The sequence below is a fragment of the Platichthys flesus genome, chromosome 18, assembly GCF_949316205.1.
Source record: "Platichthys flesus chromosome 18, fPlaFle2.1, whole genome shotgun sequence".
In the NCBI taxonomy this organism is placed as follows: domain Eukaryota; kingdom Metazoa; phylum Chordata; class Actinopteri; order Pleuronectiformes; family Pleuronectidae; genus Platichthys; species Platichthys flesus.
Window position 1 is genome coordinate 2,807,159 of NC_084962.1, and position 24,817 is coordinate 2,831,975.

Below are 24,817 nucleotides of genomic sequence, written 5' to 3' on the forward strand. Positions count from 1 at the left end.
ACCGGCTCTTCTCATAAGTGGAAGATAAACATGTCTGCAGGCAAAAACTCAGCTTCTCTATTTTTACAAAGGAGAAAAAAATCGATTACTGCAATGTGCTCAGAGCAAGAAGTGGAAGAAAACACCTGCTGCTACCTTCATTACGCCAGTGATCAGGCGGAAAACAAAACATGTTGGAATGTGAAGAATTAAAAGTATACAGAACAAGATGAATTTTTCAGCACGCTATTAGTATACCCTGAATACCCTTTGGATGAACGCAACGCTAGAAGTCAAATGTTAAGCCAGCACTGCAGTAGGGTTAAGAAATAAATTCAAGGTGGATTTCTTTAAAACCCTTTGCAAGCTAGAAGAGTCCACACATCACCAGCAAGATGAGATCAGTTGAGCTGTCCTTTGGCTTTTCAAGCAGAAGAAATATACTCAGCTAGAAATGTTCCCAGGTCTGCCGGCCTGCGTTGCTCGGAAATTACTCACAAGATGTACTGCCTCTTACATTGCTGGGGAAAACACCACAGGCTCTAGTCCGTAAAAAGCGATGCAGCCATAGTTCAGCGTGCATAAAATGCCAGTAAACACAGCCTGATGAATGTCCACACCAGGCCCTATTTATTGAGGCAAAGACCATAAGTCACATCTAATAAAAGCAACACACACGGGCCTGCGGCTACATTAATGCATAAGAACTAAGCTCTGTGTGAGCTATTGACATCCTTCTCTATAATCGTAACACACGGCCATGGTCCCAATCGTATGCCCTGAAAGTAAAACTGAGAAACACAACACAGGAGCTGGGTTTTTAAATAGTATTTCATGGTTTTCTGAACATCCAGCGAGACACAGGGCATCTTGAAATAGCAGTCAGAGAATGTTTATTGCAGTATTAACGTGGGATTTCAGAGTAATAGAAGTGAGCAGGCACGTTTAAAAGAGAAAATGTCTTTTTTTTCTCTTAGCCAGCACTGCATAGCAGGGATATTTACTGTATTTTGGTTACAACGAAGATGTTTCCTCTGCTCTATTGATTCTTAATTATGTTTCCTGTCATCACATTGTTTTTCACGAGGTTCAATAATTTCAAATTTTACACACAGTATTATTAAAGCACATTTATATTCCAAACTGGTTGTGTTTAGACAATTTTAAGATTTGACCCTGGTTTATGACAAGGAGAACTCTCTGCCCACCCGCTGGGCTGGAATACTACCTGGCCACTGCAGCTTTAATGCAGGAGAACTTTTTGACACTTTTCATGTCAGGCTTCAACAAAGAAGACCCACTTTGAGGCCCCTTTATGGTCCATATTCTCAAATTAGCACATCGAGCTGACACACATGAAGGCTTTCAGGGCCCCTGGAGTTTTGAGGGCCTGGGGCACTTGTCCCCTCTGCATGGTTGGTAATCCAGCTCTGCATCGGAAAAGTGTGGCTTCTTTTGTTAAATGAAAGAAAAAAAAAATCTATATTATAACATTCTGAAGTCAAGGTTCATCAATCGTCTTGATCCCAGCAACTGGCAATTGTTCAGCTACAAACATAGAGTGTGTTTGCGGAGCAGAGATCTATATTGCAAAAAGGTGCCACTTGCCAAAACTCTGTAATTGATCCTTGTAAACTGAAAATAAATTGATATAGAAACATTTCAAACAATACAAAGCCTTAGGAGGAGAGTTCTGCACTGGTTGTCAGTGTCAGACAGCCTCAGAGGAAAGAGACATGGAGGAAACATATTAAAAACCAACAGACCAATGGCTCTTCATGGTACAAGACCATTTTTTAGACTTGATACATACAAAGACGTGTTTTGCGGAAAGCAATGGTGTTTTTGGGGAAATAAGAAATAAACTGTTTCCTTTATCACGCTTGACCCGTTCCACCTGGCATTCATCAGCGACTGGGCCTGCATGTTGGTCCTGTCGGCTGCTCTCCTCCCTCTGCCTCTTTTATCACTCTAATGGGGTGCTATCTCTAGGCTGCTCTCTCCGGGTTTCCGCAGCCGCAGCTCGGCTCCCTTCAGCGCGCATTCTTTCCACATCCATCCCGACACATGGGCGGATTTAACACATAATCAGGCCGGACGGGAGGGCAGTGGGGGGGTGGCTGGCCCTGACAGGACTCATCATGCTAGGACTGTTGAGACAGAAAGGCCCACACTAGTCAGTATCACTGTGGCTCTGGCAGTCTGCGAAAAACGAAGCGAATCTCCCACATTCCCTCACTGCAGCCCACATTGACCCTCCCGTCTGCGGCAATATTGAGACAGATGGGGAGAAACTCAATATCAAAGCTGCCCTACTTGGACAAGCCAGTCCCCCAGAGGTGGGACCAAGTCATTTTTTTGCAAGTCCCAAGTAAGTCTCAAGTCTTTGCCCTCAAGTCCCGAGTCAAGTCCCAAGTCAAGACAGGCAAGTCCCGAGTCAAGTCCAAAGTCAAGACTGACAAGTCTCAAGTCAAGTCCAAGTCCTGCAGTTTGAGTTTCGAGTCTTTTCGAGTCCTTTTGATCACTGAGTAATAATATATTTACACAGATCATGTATGCTTTTAAAATCTGTATTTATTTATTAAAACAAGTGCAAAATTGAAATTACAGAAAAAAAATTGTGCCAACATTGCACTTCCCTATTGCACTATTAACCAGTCATTTTTAACATTTAACTCATATTTTGCAAGAATATTCTTCATTTTAAACCACTCCTATAGAATGAACACATTTGAAAAAACAAGTGCAACTGTAATTATTTGTACAAAAGTGCTAACAACATTGTCCTGTCCTGTGTTTATCTCACGTCATATTGTCTGTGTGTGTGTGTACATGTGAGAAACATAACAAATACTTGAACATAACAATGAACAGGGTTGTGCTTTTTATATGTCCCTATGCTGCATTGCATTTGCAAAAGACCACATTGGCCAAAAGTCTGTCAGTCATTTGTGCACGATGGGGACGTAGTATGATTCCACCAATTGCTGCTGCGAGCCATTTTGGTGCCCTAAGCATAACTCCTCTATGATTACGTTAAATAATCATCAATAACTACCAACAAGAATGGTCAATCTTCTTTAACTTTTTTTGAGTTATTTAATCTATCTCTTGTTCTGCCTTTTTTGTGATATACATGTCTAAAAGGTACCTAATATTTCTATACTGAAATAAAAGCGGCATTATAATTGTAAACTAATTTATTTAATGACGTTATGGTTGAGGGTTGATTTGTATTTCCGGTTTTAAGTGGGTTGTTGGTAGTGACTCTTATTTTGAAAGGGGGTTTTAAAGGAAGTGGGTGCTGTGATGAGTGAAGTTGTAAAATGAACGGAGAATAAACGGGTGTGCTGTCCCGAGCGCATGACCTGCTCTCATGTCCTTTGTCGGCTGAAGCCGGACTTATGGTACAACCAAACGCTCGGCTACAAAATTATTATAACTATGATGATTTTTCAGTTGCTTTTTTTTTGGTGCCCCCTCAGGACTTGGTGCCCAACGCACAGCGCGTAGTGGGCGTTTTGGGAGCGGCGGCGCTGCACACACACACACAGACGCACACAAACACGATGAGAGATACAGAGCGCTCCTTAATAACATACTTTTGAATCTTTGTGTTTTGGGGAAAAGAGCAAGTCTTATCAAGTCAAACGGCTCAAGTCCAAGTGAAGTCACGAGTCATTGATGTTGAAGTCCAAGTCGAGTTACAAGTCTCTTTACAGTTTGTCGAGTCTGAAGTCATAAAATTCATGACTCGAGTCTGACTCGAGTCCAAGTCATGTGACTCGAGTCCACACCTCTGCAGTCCCCTCCACGCTGAGCTGTAACAGGGATTGCAACCTTAATTGGATTTGTAGGTTGTAAGCAGGCAAGGACACCCAGTGTCCAGGTTTCAAAGACAGTAATCATCAGAAGCTTTTTGACAGGGTTTTATGAAAACAACACTTTACCTGTTACCTTTCTTTCTGATAACTGAAGCTCGAACCTTAGATTCTAGATAAGCATTGCCTCAAGGGTCTTTAAGAGATGATGTTGGGCAGAAACTCAATATCCCAGTTGCTCAGCTCCGACAAGCCAGTAAGGATTTTAGCCTTGATGGGATTCGTGGGTCACAAGCATACAAGGACACAAGGTCTCCAGTTTTACCTCGACAGGTTATCATCATCAACAAGTATTTAGAAGGGACTGGCACTCCTGGTGTCAACATGTGAGCCGAGGGATCCGATCACAAGTGGACAGCTCTGAGTCAGTTCACACTCAACATTGGAATGCGTCTCCGCATGTGTCTCCATTGGCCACTTGTGATTGGATCTCACTTCCTCGCTTTATATGCAAATAAACATGTAGCTACATATTTTGGTGTTGTAGTCGGTCTGACTATGACAGAAGGGTGTCAGTGATGTGTCAATGTGTTAGTATGAGAGAGTGAGAGATAACAGGGGGCTGCACACAGCTCTGTGATGAACTCATCTCAAGAAACAAAACAAATTCCAAAATCAATATTTGGAGGTCAGCGCTGATAGTGTGGAAGTGGCCACGAATAAATCAATGTATGTGAAACATTGAGACGTGTACAAATATTTTCTGTTTGTTGTGAAACTGTAAACGGGTCAGAGGACCTCAGATGAGTCGGCAGTCTTCCAGCATCCCAGACCACTAAATGCTTCCTCAGCATGCATCTCAGGTGCATCAATTTAGAAGTTTATGAACCAACATCTAATTATAGCTTGAACCTTTTTCAAATACTTCGTAAATCTTCATTGGCGCAAGAGAAAATGTTGTCACATGTGGCCATCCATGAGGGTACATCCATGGGTTCATACAACCGATGTAGCATAAAGCACGACATGAGATTGGTCAGAGTCGCAGTCAGATCCTGACCCAGTGTTCTCGGTCAGCTTCGATAGATGGATCTTGAAAGTTGATCCTATTGAAACCGAACATTTTTCAAGGTGAACCAACCAGTCCCGGTGAATAAAAATAGAAAAAGCATTGAAAAAAAACAAAAGACACTTATGAAATTGAATCCTTCAGCAAAGGCACAGGATTAAGATGAAGCTCAGTCCACATGAAGAAAGTAACTCTGATTCGATTTGAGAATGGTTATCAAGGAAGTTTCGTTCTCAGTGTTTTTGATACTTTAAAAACTCAAAATATACTCATCTGTGCTTCTACAAAGGTGCAATAGGCATTCCACGTCATATTCACTACTTTACAGATTTGATTCTTGATGCCATGGACCGACTTTCGGTTGACTCTTTTCTTGAATAACCAACCCCAGCATATACATAGAAAAACTGGAACACTACACAAAGGGCAAATTTGGAATCCTAGGGCACAAGATTAACTGAGGGAAAAAAAAGAAGTGCCACGGCGTCAGCCTCAACCAGGGAAAATAATTATTTTCTATTTTGGCCAGGATGGGATATGTCAGGCTGTCGCACAAGGAGTCATTGCTTCCCTCCCCTCCCTGGCTGTCCCTCACCCACAGTGTCATCACACTGCCAAAGCGTGAGAGAAATTGGATGTAATTCAAGAATGTTAAGAAGCTCAGCTCGGAGGAAAATGAAATAAACCAAGATGTTACAAAAATACAGAAATCCGTTTCACCCCCTTTTTGCTGTGTGTGTGCATGTGTGTCTGCATAAGATAAGGAGACTTTGTTTTACTCTCCGGGCCAGTGTGGGTGCTGTGATTGAGAAACGACAGTCACAGTTTGATTATCTGTATTCCACTACTCTGAGGTCGTCTGCTTTCCCAGGCTCCTCTTCCTCCCTCTGTATAAAATTGCTGAATGCGAGTCGAACCCCCCTTGAAGGTGTTTGACCACTGGAAGGGAAATTACAGATGCTGGTTCTGTAGCCTTTGCGAAGAACTGGCTGAAATATAAGACTTCTCTCTTTTGTCTCTGCTTAACCTCAACCCACTTCTCAAAGGACTAATTTCTCAGTGTCGTAAACACGACGGTTGGTGTATCTGTGACAGAGCTTTGTTAACTGGTCCGTGTCAACAAGCACAAGCCATTAGTTGCTCGTTATCTGTGCCTGAAGAAGACCAGACATACATAAACAAGCCCTTTTTTTTAAGGGGTCACACTTGAATGCTTCATCCTTTCAAATGCAATAACACAATGGATTGTTAGTTCCCTTGTCAAAGTAGGAGTCTTAGGTTTTTGTGCAATGTTCCAACATGCTTGTGTGTCAGTGTTTTCCAGTGAGGTGTCAGTCATGTTGTCAGTTAAAAGGCCACTGGATAAACGGACTCTGTGTAATTGCTCTGCAGATATTTCCACTCAGATGGGAAGTGTTGCTGCAGGGACGGGCGACAAAGAGCCTCTCACTCACCATCGTTCCCATCTCAGTGTCTCAGACTGAGAGCGTGTCTTTGGCATCTGGTGCCAGGGACGGGAACTCGCCAGCAGCGAGTCAATGTGCAGTCGCTGGGACAGGAATGCCGGGGCCCGAGTATAGAAGGCTGTGTTTGTACTTGTCACTCACTGCTCTGCCAGTGGTGGGGAGAGCTGCAGAAACACTGAAGTGCCCATGTCATACAGGCATTCCAGTTTTGAGGCCTCATTTGCCGCCTTGTTGCTTCTGTAAACATTTCCGGGTGCCAATGGCAGTCGGGCGCACTGATAAAAACATGAGCTGTAACTGAAAAATGAACTGCGCTTTGCCTGTGAACATGAAGGATAAGGGCAGTTTATTAGAACGGGGGCCTTTTGGTCATCATGGATTATGGTAACACTGAAATTACCAAAGTAATTAGCCAGATTGGTGACTGTGGCATCATGGTGTCAGTCCATTTGAGCAAAAATTACAGGCAGTCACACGTTTCATCTTATTTATGATAAAATTCTTGACATCCACAGCATGAGCAAAAAAAAAAATTCACAGGTGCTGGATCAGTACATTGGGATGGTATTGGAATCAGTATTAGCTATATAGTATATGTCACTTTTCCGTATTGCAATTTCAAAAAAGCACTAGACCTGTTTTTACCTGGTTTGGAGAGTTGTGCAGTTACATCATCCAACATGTTTATAGCAGTTTCCAAACCAAGAGAAATCTGTAATTTAATCAAAGTAACAGTTAGTTTTATTTCAGTGGCTTCATATTGTCAGTGTTGTCTTCGTCTGCCAGAAAAGTTTGAATGGACTTTTTATCCAGTTTTAAGTTGCATTTTTATTACACACATTTTAGATCGTTGTGGTTTTTCACTGTATGATAAAAGATTCAAGTCTTTGGACTTTTGAATTTAAGAAATAAGATAAACAAGCTGAGCACCAACTCGGTTTTCAGCTCTTCCCAGATGGCCTTCAAACAAGTAACACAGATTTTTTACATGAAGCTCATCGAGTGATTTTACCAGATTGAATCCATTGCTTTTGAGAGGAGGAGACCTCTGAGCATAATTTGTCTCCTGAGCGATACAGAACATTAAAGGAATTCTAACCGGTAGAGGCTGACCGCAATGACAACAATGATGGTAAAAGCAATACATTTCTTGATCTCAGTTCACCAAACTAAGTCTTTTGTCATCGTTTTGAATTGATGTTTTGAGTTTTTAAATGGCCCTTGTGTGGCCGAGGGAGAAAAAGCAACCTCAACCGATAAAAATCCTTACAAGGCCGTGGCCCTCCCAGGCTTTTTGCTTGTCCTAATCTTCACTGTGGATCCTCTGGTTTTGTGGAGTGGAGGATGCGGTGAAGATAGCTCAGGTCCCTGCCAGGCTGTCCCCCTCCGCACACTGGCCACCCAGCAGATGAGCTCTGAGAAACCCAAAGGCAAACAGACTGGCTGGCTTATCAGAATGTTTAAACAGCACGCCATGGTGGGAGAAAGCAGTTTCTTAAATGGGATCTAGCCAATCTTTAACCTGCTGGAGATAGCCCTGCAGTGTCATTATAAACATCCATGGGGGGAGCGCTTACTCAAGTATCACATACTGGGAATGGACATGGTTTTCTTCACTGTTTGTCCAACATTATCACTCATCGGAATTGCACATAGTCCATAGGAGCTAAATATATATCGAGTATGCACTTGTAGAACGAGTGCCTCGCCTGGCCAGCGTTCGTGAGCGCCTCTCGCAGCCCCCTCACGGCTCTGTTTTCAATTACTAGCTCAAAAAGGCAAAGAAAGATTAGAGATAAAATCTTGTTTTTCAACTTTTTTCCTCTTGGGAATAAGAAAATGTTGCTGCTAGGTTTTAAATGCAGAGTGACAGGGCTTTCTTGTAGCTGAGACGGGGATACCCTGATCCTCAGCTTCCTCATCAGGCTGCCCTGGAAGTGTTAAAATGAGAAAATCTGTGCTTTTCATTCCTGACCTGTCACAAGAGATGGTGGTCAAATTACCTCAGGCAAAAAAAAGTGCAGAGCAGAGCGGAGAACAGGAATGGCAGGAACCCAGTGTGAAAACCATCGCTCTTCTTCCCAAGTGGCTCGTGAAAAATGCACGTGTCAGTTTATATGAAGAGCTATTTAGTGTTTCAGAAATCATTGCAGTTCTGCAGCTGTTCTGCTGAGGTGCCGCTGCTCTGCTCGGCACACACAGCCGGTCAGTGCTAATTAACTGACTTCAAGGCTAAACTAGACAGACCCAGAACAGACATTTAACTCCTCGCTAGAATTTAATCATTAACTCGACAAACAGATGTGATTCACACTGAGGTTGTTCTGTCTTTGTCTTTACGTGGCTCTTTTGGGACTTGACAATCAATAGTAACTTCATAAAAACGACAATTGTGTTAACTAGCTGGGTTTGTAATTGTAATTGTGAATTTATAGCAACGCGGTCTTTCTTGATCAGTCGTATAAGTCTCTGGTTTGCTATGAATTATTTGTTAAAGGTTAAATGCTGAAATGATCCATGCACATGCCTTCGCTGTGTGCACTTATCTGTGGGCTCGGCAGACGAATGTTTCCTCTCAGAGACGTGAGTTGTTGTTCTTAACATGCCAGAGCCCATTTGCTGACCTGAGAATTCACCAGAATAAAAATAGCCTTGTTATTTTCCCCGCTCAAAGTGAGAGGTAGTAGTTTATCCCTGTGTGAGCGCCTCAACGTGATGCCATTTCACGGCTTTGATAAGGGGGCATCTTCATTCAAATACCGGCTGCTTCATGAAGTGAAACACAATGTGTTGTGCTGTCGTGCCCTCCGTGCGATGGGAACTCAGGAGCAAAGCGACGACTTCTTCAAAATGTGTTTGCACAAGACTAATATCACCCCCCGACACACTCAGTGATCGGTTGTAACTGCTGAAATCACCAGTGGATAAAGTCCTGTTTGAACCAGAGTTTACTCAACAAAAGAATTGCAGGTGCCTGTTGAATTTGATGCTGGTTGTCTCTTTTGAAAATGATTGTTCATAGCATGGGGGTAATAACACATCGGATAGCCCGTGGGTGAAAATAAGCTGTATCGGCCCCTCTGACTCCTGCTGGAGATTTCGACTGCCACTAAATTGATTAAACATGAGTTTAATTACAATTTCTTTAAAAGAAGATGGTTTTATTATTATTTTGGCTGTAACAATTATTCAGATCAAAGTTTTTGCAGGGAATTCACACTTCACTGCAGCTGAAGTTTCATTATGCAGAGATCTTGTGGTTCACTGATAAGTTGCATGAGATCCCCACATTATCCGCTCTGTGCAAACAGGGTTTATAACCGTGTTTTTGTTTTTGTTCTCCTCTTCTTCCTGGGGCCCGACTCTTATGTTTTTCTTTTCTTTTCCCTTTTCTTCTTTCCACAGCATGCGGTCGTGGTTTCTACAAGTCTTCCTCCCAGGACCTTCAGTGCTCTCGCTGTCCGGCGCACAGCTTCAACGACCGCGAGGGCTCCTGGCGCTGCGACTGCGAGGACGGTTACTACCGAGCACTCTCTGACCCTCCGTCTGTGGCCTGCACAAGTAAGTCTGCCATGCCGTTGCTAGGTAAACACAGCGCACACCACTTGCTGGGATCCAAATTTAAACAGTCACACATGCGAGGGAAGAAAAAAATAAAAACACACCCTGGTCCCCCCCCCCAGGCCAGTCCTGCTTAGTCAGTCTGCAGTGGCCTCATGAAAGCCCCAGATGTGTTCCATAGCAGTTCGTCTGCCTCCCAGTATGTCATTATAATTATGTTTGCAGGCTTGGATGTCTGTTTTCTGCCTTAGCTGGTTGCTAATGATGAGAGGAGCAATTTGCCATTTCCCGTCTGAAAGATTGCAATTACAGTCAGCAGCGGCAGCCCAGGCAGCACCCTGTGTCTTCATTTGTCCTGGCCAGTGTAACAGCTCTGTGACAGCCATCGATGGCTTACTTACACAGTCTGAAGGCTGGTGCTCATTCGCTTCTAAATCCAAGCTCAAACACATATATATTTTTTATTCATTTCAAGGTGCTTCTGTTTTTTTTCTTGTTCCATTGCCTACGTACAACGGGTGGGGCACAACCCAGCAGGGCAATGTAAGCTCCCTGCTTTATCTGGTGGTAGACAGCAAACCTAAACAGAATCTCCGCACCTTATCTGTGTGCCTTCGTTCTTCTGATAATGTGTCAGAACCCTGGATAAACCTGCTGGCTGCCTGATAAACACCTCCTGTCATCCTTTTTTTAATATATATCTATTAAGAAAGGCAGATAAATTAACCTTTGGGATCCTGTTCATTTATCTTGTAGCATTTTTATCTGCTGATTAAAAAAAAAAAAAAAAAACATATGCACATGGAGGAAAATCAGCACGCCTGGTTCACATCCTGAGCAGTGCTGCTTTTCTCCCCCCTGAACACCCAAAGTAGGCCAAGTAAAAAGCTCTAATGTCTTAGTTGGTGTGTGTGAGAGATACAAGAAGTGCTGGTGAGATATTATGCAAATATTATAATTTTATAGAACTGCATGGGCTTGACGTCTGTGCAATAAATCTGAGAATCGGCGAGGATTATAAGGATTTGAGTTTGGATTTGAGGTTGTAAATTTCATGTATAAAAAATGTTTGTCATTTATTGGTATCAAGGGTTGAGCGACATCTCTGTTTATGCCTGCTCTTCAGCCCTTTACAATTATAACGGCACATGCTCAGTGCACAGGTGTGTTTATGCTGCCAGGCGTGTGTGTGCATAGGTCATGAATTATTTGGCAAAGCTCAAATGTTTCAACTTTTTCATAAGATTCTTTAATTCCACTCTTGTGGAAGAAAAATATGCCTGGAGGTTCCTATTAATAGGAAAAATATATTAATTTTAACAAAGGGTGAGATAGAGGTTTGTCTGAAAAAAAAAAGATTGCAACTCCGATAAGAAAGTTATCTGCCTCTCACTATTAATGAGCTGATTTCCCACAACCATTATCTATCTTCTAAACATCAGCTGCCTATTTTTTTTATTCTTTTCAGTCGGCTGTTTCTCGCTTCCATGTTCGACAGATATGAAAGTAATGTTCTGTGGGTCTGTCCACAACTTCGCTCTCAGGACATCAGCTCGTGACCTGTTCAGAGACTCTGACATTTCCTTTTTGTTTCTGGATTCACGCTCTACAGAAAAAGTTGCATATTTTACTGTCTGGGTTTCATCACATACTGAACACTTATCCTAATTATGTTCTGAGTATGGATTGTGCCAAACTGACCAAAACAAATACAACATAAAATGCTGGTATTCAGTGAAATCAAAGCATGCAAAGTGTGGCAGCCTGTACAATAGTAATAGGAGCAGCTAGCTGGACAATAAACTGTGGCCTCACATTGAATAAGCAATTAGGTTTGAGGCACTTTCTTTTGATATTTCCCTTTTTGTCCCGGACTCAGATACATTTGACCAATAAGGAAATTACCAGGTTTGTAGTGATGCGGTTTGGAACACCTGGATTATTCTCAATGGGAAGAGAGCTCCAAGAAAGTTATAGTTAATTCTGAAGGGACAGAGAATGGAACAGAGTGGGATGGGGAGGGAGGTCAGCCGGTGCCCAAAGCTTCTGTCCCCCCCTTGCCATGCTAATCCAGTGGTATCCTGTTAAAATATAGAACAAAATCATGTTGAAAATAGGAAGTACATTAGGACATAAGATATGGTGTGACGCTACCATGAAGCCCTGTCTCGCAATCCCCTCTCATGATTGAATTTGATCATTTCAAACATTCAAGAAATGCCCTGTAGCATAACTGAAGTATCTGACAATACCTAAAGAAATTTATTGAGCTCAACTCGAAGCTGTAAAAGTTCTTTACCTAGCTCAGATTTGTCTGTTTTGAATCCATTCCTGTTGTTGTCTAAAACAAACAAGGAAATAACTCCGGCTAAGCAAATCTAAGGTCGGCAAACGACCACAAACCTCCATTCAACCATACAGATCTTGTTGTAAAAGACAGGTCCATTACTCACTTCTCCAGCCATCCTAATCGGATGTTAACACTACACTCCAACATCTCCCACTAATCAAGGGCAGTGGATAGAACTGGAAAAAGTTCCCACTTCTTCTCAGTGTCCTCTGACTGTTCCCTTCTGGGTAATCACCTTGGCCAAGTAGTGCAGTAATTACTGAAGCTGGCTAATGCACACTTTCCATTATTCATTTTCATTAACTCGGGGTCTACACTTGATGACCCCATACCATTATATGTAAATATGTATTTTTAACTTATGAATAGCTCCACCATCCTCCTCATTCACCAAGTGCAATTTTTGTACAGCTCTCTGTTCGTGCATTTCCTCATTCATCGCTGGATTAAGTCAGTGTGACCAATAGTCACTGTGATTTCCTTATTCAAGCCTTATCCAGACCAGGAAAGAATAGTAATTGAAAATGAATTTGCACTGCCTGAACAAATAGCTTGATTGACAGATTTTTTTTTTAATAGGGGTTTGTAAAGCTACGGTATTGGAGGCCTTAGCAAGACAGTGAGAGGGCTCTCTGCCACACAGAGATTAAGAATGTGGATTTGAGAGGAAATGAGATGTAATGTAGAGACATGAAAAGCCAAATCCACGCTGAACAAAGATGAGGGAAGAAGTTCCAAAAACATAGTTCAAATGCATTGTTTCCCAAGTGATATGTGCCGAGAGGGGGCGGAGAAAGAAAAAAAGAGAAGTGCTTTGTCTGACGAATATTTGTCCAGGCCATTCATATGCAAAGTTGTGAGAAAATTAGACATACAGGAACGGCTGGCTGGACGCATTTTCACCGGGGCCGAGGCACAGGGCTTGAGCTGTTGACAAGCTGGGGAGTGGACATCAATCATGCAACAGCTGGGAGCAGTGCTGGAACTAGCAGGGGGCTGAAAGCAGCAGGCGCAAGTGCTCGCCCCCCCCCCCCCCCCCCGCTGTAAAAAATGTGCCACCTCAACAAGTTGATATCTGTCAGATGGCCCATCGTGCCTGGAGTGGTTGCGACAGGGCTGAAGAATGTAGGGGCTAGTGTTGCCAACAGATATCCAAACTTGTTCATTATCAAAAAAAGCGTATGAAACTTTTTGTTTTGGATTTACCAGCAAGGTGACCCTTGGGCAGAAAATTAGCTGTGGGGACCTTTTTTGGGGAATGTTTTAATTGAAATCATTCTAATAATGGAATGTGATATGCATTGGATACTAAATCTAGATTGGCCATGAGGCTGATCCAAACATAAAGGCTGTTTGTTAACTCCCAATTAAAACTGACAACTAACAATGTATATGGAGACATCGTACTCGCAAAGATTCTGTGATTGTTCTCTCATTGGCTGAATGTTTCCCCAGCATGGCAAGAGAGCCCCTCTCAGCTTGTAGCTCTGCAGTGTTTTCATAAAATGAAAAATGTCATAAAAAAGAAAAACTCATGTTTCTTGCATATATTTTCTCTGGGAATTCTCAGAGCTCTTAGTTTATGCAGCTGAAGTGCACAAACGTGTGTGTATTGTTCGGACAGAGTCTTAGTGACAGTTCCTTACATTTTTTGTTTTCGTCTGCATTCCATCGTACAACCTCCAGAGAGTGAGGCTGAAATGGAATTTCATCTTTGTGCGAGTTGCATATCCAATATTGAAATCACTATGGTGTTGAAGTAGTCCTGAAATTTTAGTTATCATGACAACAGCAGTCGGAAGCCCTTCAGCAAAAAAAAAAAACAACTCTTCTTCAAGCCCTCCTCTTCAGCCTCACACAGGTTCTGCTGCAGCAACATCATTAGAGGCTAGGTCACGGGCCACAACACACATTTGTAGAGTGAGGATTACCTCATGGGCGATTTGAATACCACTCACCCCGGCCGCCCTTCTTCCAACCGTTCCCCCCCCCCCCCCCCCCCCAATTAGAGCACAGCCGGCTAATAGGCTGTGGAGGGTTAAGGCAGCCCTGAGCACATCTCAAGGCCGATAAGCGCTGGATTCTTCTCTCCTAAGCTTGGATTTAGTCAGGTCTCACAACTCTGCACAGAGTAGAGATAGGCTTTGAATAATGACCTAAAAACGACTGGTATGTTTCCTATATGGTAGATTATTAGATGTAGTGGTTACCCTGTGGGCTTTTTTTTTTTTTTTTAACCTTTTACACAGGGAAGTTCTTTTCCACAGATTCAGAGTTGAATCTGAACCATACAAATTCTGAGGCACGAACCATAAGCTGTTCATGTACGTATTCCATATGTATGCACATCAACAAATTTACCAGCACATAAACAAATCTACCAACACACACATGGTCACTCATACTTGGTCACAGTGCCAGTGTTGGAAGGAAGCTAGCAAGTGATTGAGACGTTTCAGGCTGTGGGGGCTGGCTGGCTAATCCGTGAAATGAAACTTGACTGGGAGGAGGGGTGAGAGGAGCGAACACGAAAGATAAGACAGAGTGGGGAATGGGGTGGGGGGGTAGGAAAAAAGCAGAGGGAGAGCGACAAGCCCTTGAGCTGTAAGAATGAGCAGACAGACAGACAGTGGAGGGCTCAGGATACGGCGGAAATCTGTGCTGCAGGTGAATTGGGGGCAGAAGAGTTTCGTATTCCTGAGTTCAGACAGAGGCTGTTTGGAGAAACAAAGAGACGCCAAGGCAGACGAAGAAGAGGAAAGAGAGCTGAAGGATTGGGTGTGCTTCAAACAAACTGGGTTGTACGATGTGTCATATGGTTTGAAGGGAAAAGAGTGTATACCTTTTCACAAGTGGGCACACTTGTGGCTGCGTAGAAGACCTACTTTTTCCCATTCCCTTTAGCTCTCTCCAAGACGTTTGTGTATTTAATGATTATAGCCTTCACCAAGTCTCCAACAGCAAGTCTTCTATCTCTACAGCCCTGGAGAATGGACTGGCTACACCCATTGTCATTCTGTGACAGGAGAATAAACTATTCACGATCATCTTGGGTGGCGCTAAACCCCGGATGCAGTGACTGTGCTGCTGCAAATCAGTGGTGGGGCTGAACTTGTATTGAGCTGCTTTCAGACTTGCACCGAATCTCCTGACACTCCTGCCAGCCATCTGGTATAAACTCAAGATAATGTCCCAGCGAGATTTAGTCAGAAAATGGCAGGAGATTTTAGCCTTGATGTCGTTCCTTACAGGTAACAACTGAAAATAACAAAAATAGAAAAGAGGGGCCATACATATAGAAGATATGATGAAGATGTCCACCTAGAAAGACAGCCAGATTCAAAGGGTTTGGCAATAAGGGTCAACGCAAGTGCTGTTGTCAGAAATCCCTGTGTTGTGGTGAATGCATCTGAACGGAGAATCTCTTGATGCGTTGTTGGTATGTGAAAGGCAAACCATTGTGCGGACTTTCTCCGGAGTTCATTTCTAAAAAACGACTTGCACAAGAAGAAGCGAACACTGGTGAAAATGGCAAATGCCCTGCAGAAGGAACACCAGAACAGGGAGCAGCTCAGAGGTTGCTGCAGTGTTATACTCAGAGTCTCTATCCTGTGTGTCAGACTATTCTTCATGCAACCCATTTGGGTAGTTGTCAAACCCAGCCCTTGTTCTTGCTATCAGAGCAGTTCTTTTCAGACATACTGATAGTGGTGAGGGAAGAACAAATACTTGCAGGGTATAGCGTGCATCTGAAAACAAGACAAAATACAAAGATTACATATATCAAGGAACGGTATAATCTAATTTCATTTTGTCTCTTGTTGCTCTGAAATCAGCACTTTGATCTTTGGCACCTGAGACCTAAAAGTGAGTGGCACAAGGAAATTGATGCTATCATTACCAACTGTGGCAGAATAAAAGACCCCTGAGGCTTGGACTTGAGGTGGGAGGTGTGTGTGTGTGTGTGTGTGTGTGTGTGTGTGTGTGTGTGTGTGTGTGTGTGTGTGTGTGTGTGTGTGTGTGTGTGTGTGTGTGTGTGTGTGTGTGTGTGTGTGTGTGTGTGTGTGTGTGTGTGTGTGTGTGTGTGTGTGTGTAGGTATGTGTAAAGGGCACACCTTCCCTATTGTCTGCAACAAAGACTGAGATCATGGGGCTCAGAGTGTCAATGCCAAGGCTGAAGTCGAGTGGCGCTATCGGCAGTCACTCCTCTCCACTTCACCTGCCACAGGTGGCACTTTCATCTTCCACAGTCTGTCTCTTATCTTACCCGATAATCATGAATATGGATGTCTCCATCGAGGCCTCACTTCTAAAAGGGGGTTGGGGGGTGGGGGGACAAGGAAAAACAACCAAGTGCTGCATTAATGAATATTGTGATAGCAGCTTTGGTTTGGTGCATATGCATGACCTATTTTGTTAGTTAATGTGACAAACTTAATGAGTTGAGACGTCCCTCCCCGAGATTCCCTCAAAGAATATTTTCTGAGAAAACTGAACGATTTCCATGAATCTCCCAGAGAACAAAACCAAGATGTTCTTTACCACCTTCATAAACAAAGAATACAAGTCATAAAATCTTTACTGTGTTACAGGGAGTTTATTTATATCAACATATGGGTCATAAAAGCCAACAGCTTGGAATTTGAAAGATCTAAGCAGCAATTTGTTATTCATCGTTTTACGAGATGAGCTAATCTCCCTGCCGTTACGTCTACAGGCAAATGGTCAGTGTGGCCGTGTACACGTTCGATGCCGCAGCGCTGGTTGTTTCTGTATGTCAAGTGAAACTGTATATGGCAGCTACAGGACAGCGATCATCCAGGTTAAAAACTCGGATCAGGCACTTCTTTTTTTGGGAGGCATTCATTTTAAGTGTCCTGCTGTCAACGTGATATACAGTACCTTTCCAAAGAAAACCAGTAAAGCCCCTTCCTCCAGCTGGGGGATAGTATTTTTGGAGGACAGGAAGAATTCGAGAGTGACTGTCTGTGGCTTCTGATTCCCTGCAAAGCATTTGTCTGACCGTGTCACCATGTCTCAGTCATTTCCAGCAGCTGCAGATTTCATGCTGTTAACAGTCACTATGCGAGCAAAGCCTTTATAATCTATCTGGATGAATCACCAGCTAGGTTTGCATGTGCGAGTGCACTGTTAAAAAACATTAGGTTGCTTCCAAATCAAAATACTTGGCTGCTCTAATCATTGTTTTCATATTGACAATAGCTCTTGTTAACTTGACAGGAAAATGATAGCAAACATCAGCTCTATAGATCTATTGGTTCACTCTGCTCTCATAACAATTACATAATATGTACAATTGAATTCCTTAGTCTATCTATCTATCTATCTATCTATCTATCTATCTATCTATCTATCTATCTATCTATCTATCTATCTATCTATCTATCTATCTATCTATCTATCTATCTATCTATCTATCTATCTATCTATCTATCTATCTATCTATCTATCTATCATAGACAGTTACATAAAATCTACTCTGACTATTAGAGTTATTCTCCCTTTGAAACTCTGGACTCCACTTGAGGATTTCACACCCTTCTTTGCACTGACCTTGGTGTCTGCCAGAGCTGATTTCCTCTCTATGTACCTGAACCTCTTTTTTTCTGGATCTGAGTCTTATTATAATTGAGTGTCAGTGTTTGGCTCTAGGGCTGAAGCTGGCATGTCCCGGACAGTATTTTCGCTTCTTTCAGAGAACAGAGAAAACACAGATCCAGTCAATGCACAGTCTTGGCTGTCACTTTCCTTGGCACTCAGTTATTTAATTCTGGTTTCCTCCGTGTCCACCTCTGACAGGACCTCCCTCGGCGCCACAGAACCTGGTCTACAACATCAACCAGACCACTGTTAGCCTGGAGTGGAGCCCGCCGGCCGACACAGGCGGCCGCAATGATGTCACCTACAGGGTAATATGCCGGCGCTGCAGCTGGGAACCTGAGGAGTGTGTTCCGTGCGGGCAGAATGTGGGATATTCTGCTGCACAGTCAGGATTAGTGGACACCTACGTGACCATCATGGACCTGCTTGCCCATGCCAACTACACGTTTGAGGTGGAGGCTGTCAACGGGGTCTCGGACTTGAGCCGCACACAGAGGCTGTTTGCAGCGGTGAGCATCGCGACTGGTCAAGCAGGTAAGGCGTGTTTATTTACAATGATTATATTGAGCATGAAAATTTCTCTCCAATGTTCTTTTGTGGGGTAACAGCATTTTTTTATTGAAATGAAGTTTCTAGAATGGCACTCAGTATAGCACATTACAATGTGGGATGATCCTGAATTTCTTTCTTTTAACCCTGCACCAAAATTGCATAGTTTCTTTTGTGGCCTGTGCCCCATCCTTCTACCGACTTTGGTACAAATCAGTGCAGGATCTTTTGCATAATGCTGCTGGTAAATAAATAATAAACCAACAAACAGACACAGAGAAAACATAACCTCCTTGGCAGAGGTAATAAAAAAAATATGTTATGAGCAGGTCCTCCAGGTCCCTACTACAGCCAACCCAGATTCCAAAATCTTGTAGAGCATTAAGTTGTTTCTTTCATTTGGGAGAGATAGCTTAACATTTGGGAAATATGCTTATTCACTTTATTTCCGTGAGTTAGCTAACAAGATTGATAACATGCTCATGTGAGTGTATTAAGTACAAAGGTGGAGCCAAGTATCAGTCAGCCTAGCAATAACCTAAAGACTGGAAATGAGAAGACTAGTTTTTAATGTTAAGCTATACGCAAAATTTAAATTTAAAAAGTTTCCTTAAAAAGTATCAGTATAGTGAAAGTCACCTTTTTTAAATCTACCCCAAAACCTTAATCTCTTTTTTAATTTCCATTTGATGGATTAACCAAACAAGGTAAATAATGTTGATAAGTGTGCTTTAGAGGTATTAGCTACTAAGCTAACCATGTCCTGAAGTCAGTTTAGTATATAATATGTGTTGATTGATCCAGAAAAATTTCGCCATATTTCCTTGGTGTCTTCTCAGAGCTTAAGTTAACACATGGGGCTCAACCTTTGCTCCAGCTGAGAGAGCATTAGACATTAGCAGCATGGTGGTTTCATTTTGAGAACCTCTCCATTAGCATTAATGACCATAGTCTGAAATGAGCCATAATGTTTCCAGTAGGCATATTACCCAGATTAATTTAATGTTTATATCACAGTGGTAAACATTATTAGCTCGGCAATGATGCAGACTCCCAGTGGCCCCTAAAGAGCCAATACAGTATTTGCAGCTCAGTCTTGAGGGGATCTACCGTAATTAAAATGGTGTATTTTGCTGTGACTCCAAAGCCACTATTTGTTCATTATTTCTATGGATCCACACAACAAGAGTCCTTTGTCATGCTCAGGCATCCATAACACAGTTGGTCCAAAAGACTATGATTTGAAAACTAAAAAAAAGAAAGCTACTAACTGATCACAGAACCTTCGCTGGATGAATAACTTCTCTTTCCCCTAACTACACCTGTCCCTGTGGCATGTGATGGTTAATTATGCCACAGACAATTATTCCTACATCTTCCACATGGTTTAGTTGTTATAGTGTTACTGTAAAGAAAAGGTGCTCAGGTGCCAATTTTCTCTTCATCACATTTCAATAGGTTGTTGTTTGTTAGCAAGAACAGTTTATTACACAATAAACACGTCAGTGTATTCCCTGTGTGCATGTGTAGGAGGGACAGACATAGAGAAAGAGATGCACCGTTGAGTAAATGTGTGTGGGATACAGTGTTAGGGATGATGTATTTCTCAAAGCTCGGTTCATGACAGTGACGTGAGCTGGAATGTGCCGAAGGGTTTCCCAGCCAAGGACATAAGGGCGTTAGCAGAAGGACGACCTGTGAAGGAAAAAAAACTAAAACAATTAACACATGCTCTTTTAGAGACGCTCATAATTATACTTGTCATGTTGACAACAGACAATTACCCTGTTAACCCAGCTGAATATTTAGTCTTTAGCTATTTTGAAAGAGGCTAGCATGCTCGGCCAAGACAGTGTCATGTTTTATCACTTTGAAGTAAGTACCATTTAAATTGCTATAACAGTATAATTAGTGTAATTGACCCGGTTGAAACAGGTCGCTGAAAATTTTGTTTGCCGATTCCATTAAGTTTTGATACGTTGTAGTTTATGCCAGTCATCAATACATTTTATCATTGTCATGTAATTAATTGCGAACACGCCTTGCTTTCTGGAATTATTTTATGGTAAAAGGTTGGAACAGTCTCTGAAACAGTATTTAGAGCATGATGCAAAACTAAAACTACTCTTTGAGACCCAGGCTAATTAAATTCCTTCAGGGTTAGAAGCTTTTCAAGTCAGGGCAACCCAATCAATCTGTTCAATGGGACACAATAATACATTTAAATGAAGGCTGAAAGTTCAGACCGCATTAAAAAGAATAAATTGAATATGCTGAATGAGAATAAGCATTGGTACATCATGCTTTTTTATGCATAGCATGACTGAGTTTATCTGTACCGTAGTTAAAGCCAAATGGCAAGTGAACCCTGAGGGATTGTTTGACTGGTTTACCAGATTTCTGTCAAAACGTTTAACTTGTGTGAGAAGCATGGAGAAGAATTACCAACTTACTGACCATTCCTGGTCCTTATGGGTAGGTTTCAGAACAAAAAAGATTAAGTTGGGCCTTCACTCAGGGACCACTTACCATCTTTCTCCAGAGCTTTTAGATCATATCACACGGCTTTTATGAATGTCTGATGATGTGAGTTAAATATTTATGAGTTTCACGAGGGAAAAAGTCATGATTTGGGTTCAAATAAATGCAATTCAATATAATTAGAAAGTACTCATAGTCATAGTTAAACGGTTCAAAGTTGAGTGAATATTTGCAGCCATAGTTAAAAACAACTGGTAATTACCTTCAGTTGGCTTTGCTGATCCATCCATCCCAGCTTCCTCTACATGAACTCTGAGGCAGGTCAATACCCAGCGTTGCTGCCGATGGCAGTGTGACGGCCTCTCCTATTTCCCATGTAGAGCAGACTTTGGCTCCACGCTGCAGGGCTCATTGTCCCGCTCACCGGACCATCATTGTGTCCAGCGCTCTCTGTTTGTTGTGGAATGCTTGAGCGCTTTGTAATTGGTAGGTTGGTTATTCCTAAAACAAACGTTTCTTCCTGAGTAAGCATGCAGGACCAGTCATTTGAAAAAGACTGCATTATTAAAGCTTTTATGGCTCATCATTCGGAATTGATTAACCTTTGTGTGGCGGCGACCGTCGGGGCCCCATTGCACTGAGAGAACCTTAAAAAAGAGAAGCCCTCACCTCCATCCCTCCCATCTCCACCTCACGCATGATAGTCAGCATGAACATAGGGCTTGTAGCTGGAGAGTGAAGGAATGAACACACACGGTGTGAATGCAGATGGTGCTCCATCTAATGAGGAATTCACACCTCATCTAATTACACTAAAGGAAATGTCTGGAGCGAGGCTGGAGCTTCACAAGGTGCTGAGTGCTTATTGTTCCCGGAAACCTAATTACGCCTCAGCTCTGTCTTAAATGACTTTAAGTAGAGGCTATGAGTTTAAAAGCTTTATTTCTCCGTCAACACTGCGTTGGAATAGAAATTCGTCACGTTGAGGATATTTGCTGTTTTCGCCGCTGCAATGAGCTGGAAGTTAAGAGCGCGTTTCAGTCAGCACTCCATTGTGAGTCAACAGTGCCACAGAGCCACCCTCCGAAGGGCCCTCCCTGCTTTAGCTTTCCTCTAGCGCACTCGTAAACAAGGCCTTTTGTTCTTCCGGCACACTTGTGAGTGGGCACTGCGTGTAGAATAACTATTAATATTTATTCAAGCGGGTGTTCACATCTCTGAGCCAGAAGAAATCACTGTGGAGAAGGGCACAGAAATAGGATTTGAAATTGGTTATGGGTAGAAGACCTGTGTGTGTGTGTTTGTGTGTGTGTGCACATGCTCTGTGTACATATTCAACTTGAGACCGGTGGAATGGGGTTTAGGTGCAATCAGTAAGAGGTACAAACAATGAGTGAAAGGAAGAGTCTGTGGAAATTGATTTTAATGTTAACTGCTTGTATTAGCCAGCAGCACAAACCCGTTACACTCAGGTAGCAAATTTTACAAAAGTTAGGCTGGGCCGTGAAATATTCAACAGTGAAATATTGGGTAATGTAGCCAGATGTCGCTCTTTAGATGGTGGTGACTTTGACTTGAAATGTTTCGGATTGCCAAAAATGCCTTGGCTGTCATTTGAAAAATATATTTGCTAATGTAGACAGTCTGTCAAATTTCAGATTATATTTCCGACTATGTCTATTAATTAGAAATGTTTAAGTTTGTAGTAAAAGAAAATCTACTCTATTTGGCTATTATCTACAACCTACATCTATTGGTCTTAGGGAAAAAAACATATTAATTCAAGGTTCAAGCATTAGAAAGCATTAGCTTCGTCATGCAGATAAGTTAGCTGACTGTAGTTGTTTTTGAGCCGTGATACACAAACTGCTGTTGGTAAAATTCAAGCTCAAACTCTTCAGCCATTTTAACAAAAGGCCTTCACAGAGAGGCTTCCTCGGAACGGTGTCAATTTGTTTGGAGTCGAATCGGAGTAGATGATAAAACAGTAAAACCTTGCAATCCTCATTAGGTTGAGCAAATTGAAAGTAGTAGTGAAAAATAATGGATTAATCCTGGAAGGCTATTGATGTAGCTCTTTCCTCTTTACAAATGTTACACCAGCAATTGTCTGTTCAATGACAATATGTCTTTGTTATCCATAATGTAAATATCATTAAGGGGCATTTATGGAAATATCGAGACATCTAGTTTGTATGAAAAGTATATTATAACAGTTGATTTTCTGTTCAAATAATTACTACCCCATGTTTCAGCCTGAACACATCCCCTTCACAAATAATAAAAGAAGCATTTGACCCCTGCCACACACCAACACTGCACTGTTTAACCCAGGCGCCCCCACCACTCTCATAGCTCAGATTGTTGCTCCATTGTCCTCACCCTATCTGAACCGATGCATTTAACAGATAACGTTGGATGGTCATTCAAACCTATAGAATCTTAGTTATCTATGCAACAGCTTTATCGGCTGGTTTTTCATTTCACTCTTTCGCCTGAGGCATCTTTTATTAACCTCAGACACTGGGAGCAACATGTGAAAAGTGCCATCACACTTACGTAACCGGACGAGTGTCTGGGAAGAGCTTTAGGCTGCGGTGACTTTGACTGGATTGTCTCTGAATGCCAGGCCATCAATCCAAACCATCTGATAAGAAAGTCATGATATGGAATTTTTAATCAGCCTTTGTGTGAGATACAAGCGTCACACAGTTGACACCGGCAGAATTTGGCAATAGAGCTATCATCAGATTTTATTTTTAGCAATTCTTTGCCTCAGTTGTTGTGCTACGCCGACTGCAGAATGCAGGATGGTGCTATAGTCCCCCTCAAGTACAAACCTTCTTACACATTCAAAGAGAAAAACAGGATATTCCCTTTGGTTCAATCTCTCAGTGCAAAAGGAAGAGAGAAAAAAAACAACACAAGAATGTAAGCTAAGCATTTGACTTTGATCTGAAAAGCCTCGGTGCCCTCACATTGCAGGAGAAGCGAATAGTTTCCCTGCCTCTGTCAAAGTCTGCTCCGCTGTCCTCCAGCAGTTTAGTGTCTGGAGTTCAAATAGAAGGAGAATTTACTGCAACAAGGGAGCAACTCATTAAGATATTAATTGATCTTTGGTGTAAATTGATAACCCAGCTCCTACGTAGGAATCGATACGGCCACTTTATTGACACTTTATCGTCTCTAAATGGATATCAGTCATTACATTTGTGAAAGTTACACTTGGGGAACAATAAGGCCATTGATTATCCCTTTCTGTGTTCTGATCTGCCATGGTGGCCCTAAACAGAAGGATTGATTGATTCCGAGGAGTCCCCAGTGACCAGTGGCAGCCAGTGTAATTTTCTGGTTAAGCGGATCCTCCTTTGTAGCATTTGTCCCCGGGTTTTACGTTACCTGGGAGCCCATTCTTTTCACCACAGCCACTCCACCACCACCCACCAGCCGCTCCACATGCTCACAGTAATTTGATGAGAGCTGGGCAAGGCACTGAGATTCAACAGCTGCAATAAAACTGTGGTGGTCTCAGAGCAGCAGCTCGGAGCACTTAACCTGTAGCTTTTCCGTAAATGCCTCCTGATTTGTCTGTCACCCAATCCGTCAGCAATGAATAATTTTCATGGAAGGTGCACTTTAATTACTTTCCCATTTAAATGGCATTATCATGGCCTATCTAGGTAATTAATCTCACCAAGTATCCTGTTTCAGCCTTTTATTGCTGGCAGACGAGCTCCCTAAATCCCCCTGAATCTGCCGTGCTTGAATGAGTCCTCCCTCATAGAAGCTGGTGTTGTCTCTTTCCCCTTCACTTGGTCCCTATCGCAGCCGTTGGACAGTCCTTTTCTCTCGGCGCAGGGAAGCCTGTCAGAGCAATGGGCTGTTTCACCGCCTTGGAAAGGACACAGGCAGACACATC

General features: G+C 42.5%; 1 protein-coding gene across 2 annotated transcripts in view; it reads left to right on the forward strand.

The window, feature by feature from the left end:
- epha7 (eph receptor A7) overlaps nt 1-24,817 on the forward strand; it is a 94,754-nt gene that overhangs the window by 11,859 nt on the left and 58,078 nt on the right. For both annotated transcript variants that reach the window (XM_062411225.1, XM_062411226.1), the window contains exons 4-5: nt 9,741-9,896; nt 18,067-18,402. In XM_062411225.1, coding sequence (XP_062267209.1) covers nt 9,741-9,896; nt 18,067-18,402 — 492 coding nt within the window. The remainder of the gene's footprint in view (nt 1-9,740; nt 9,897-18,066; nt 18,403-24,817) is intronic.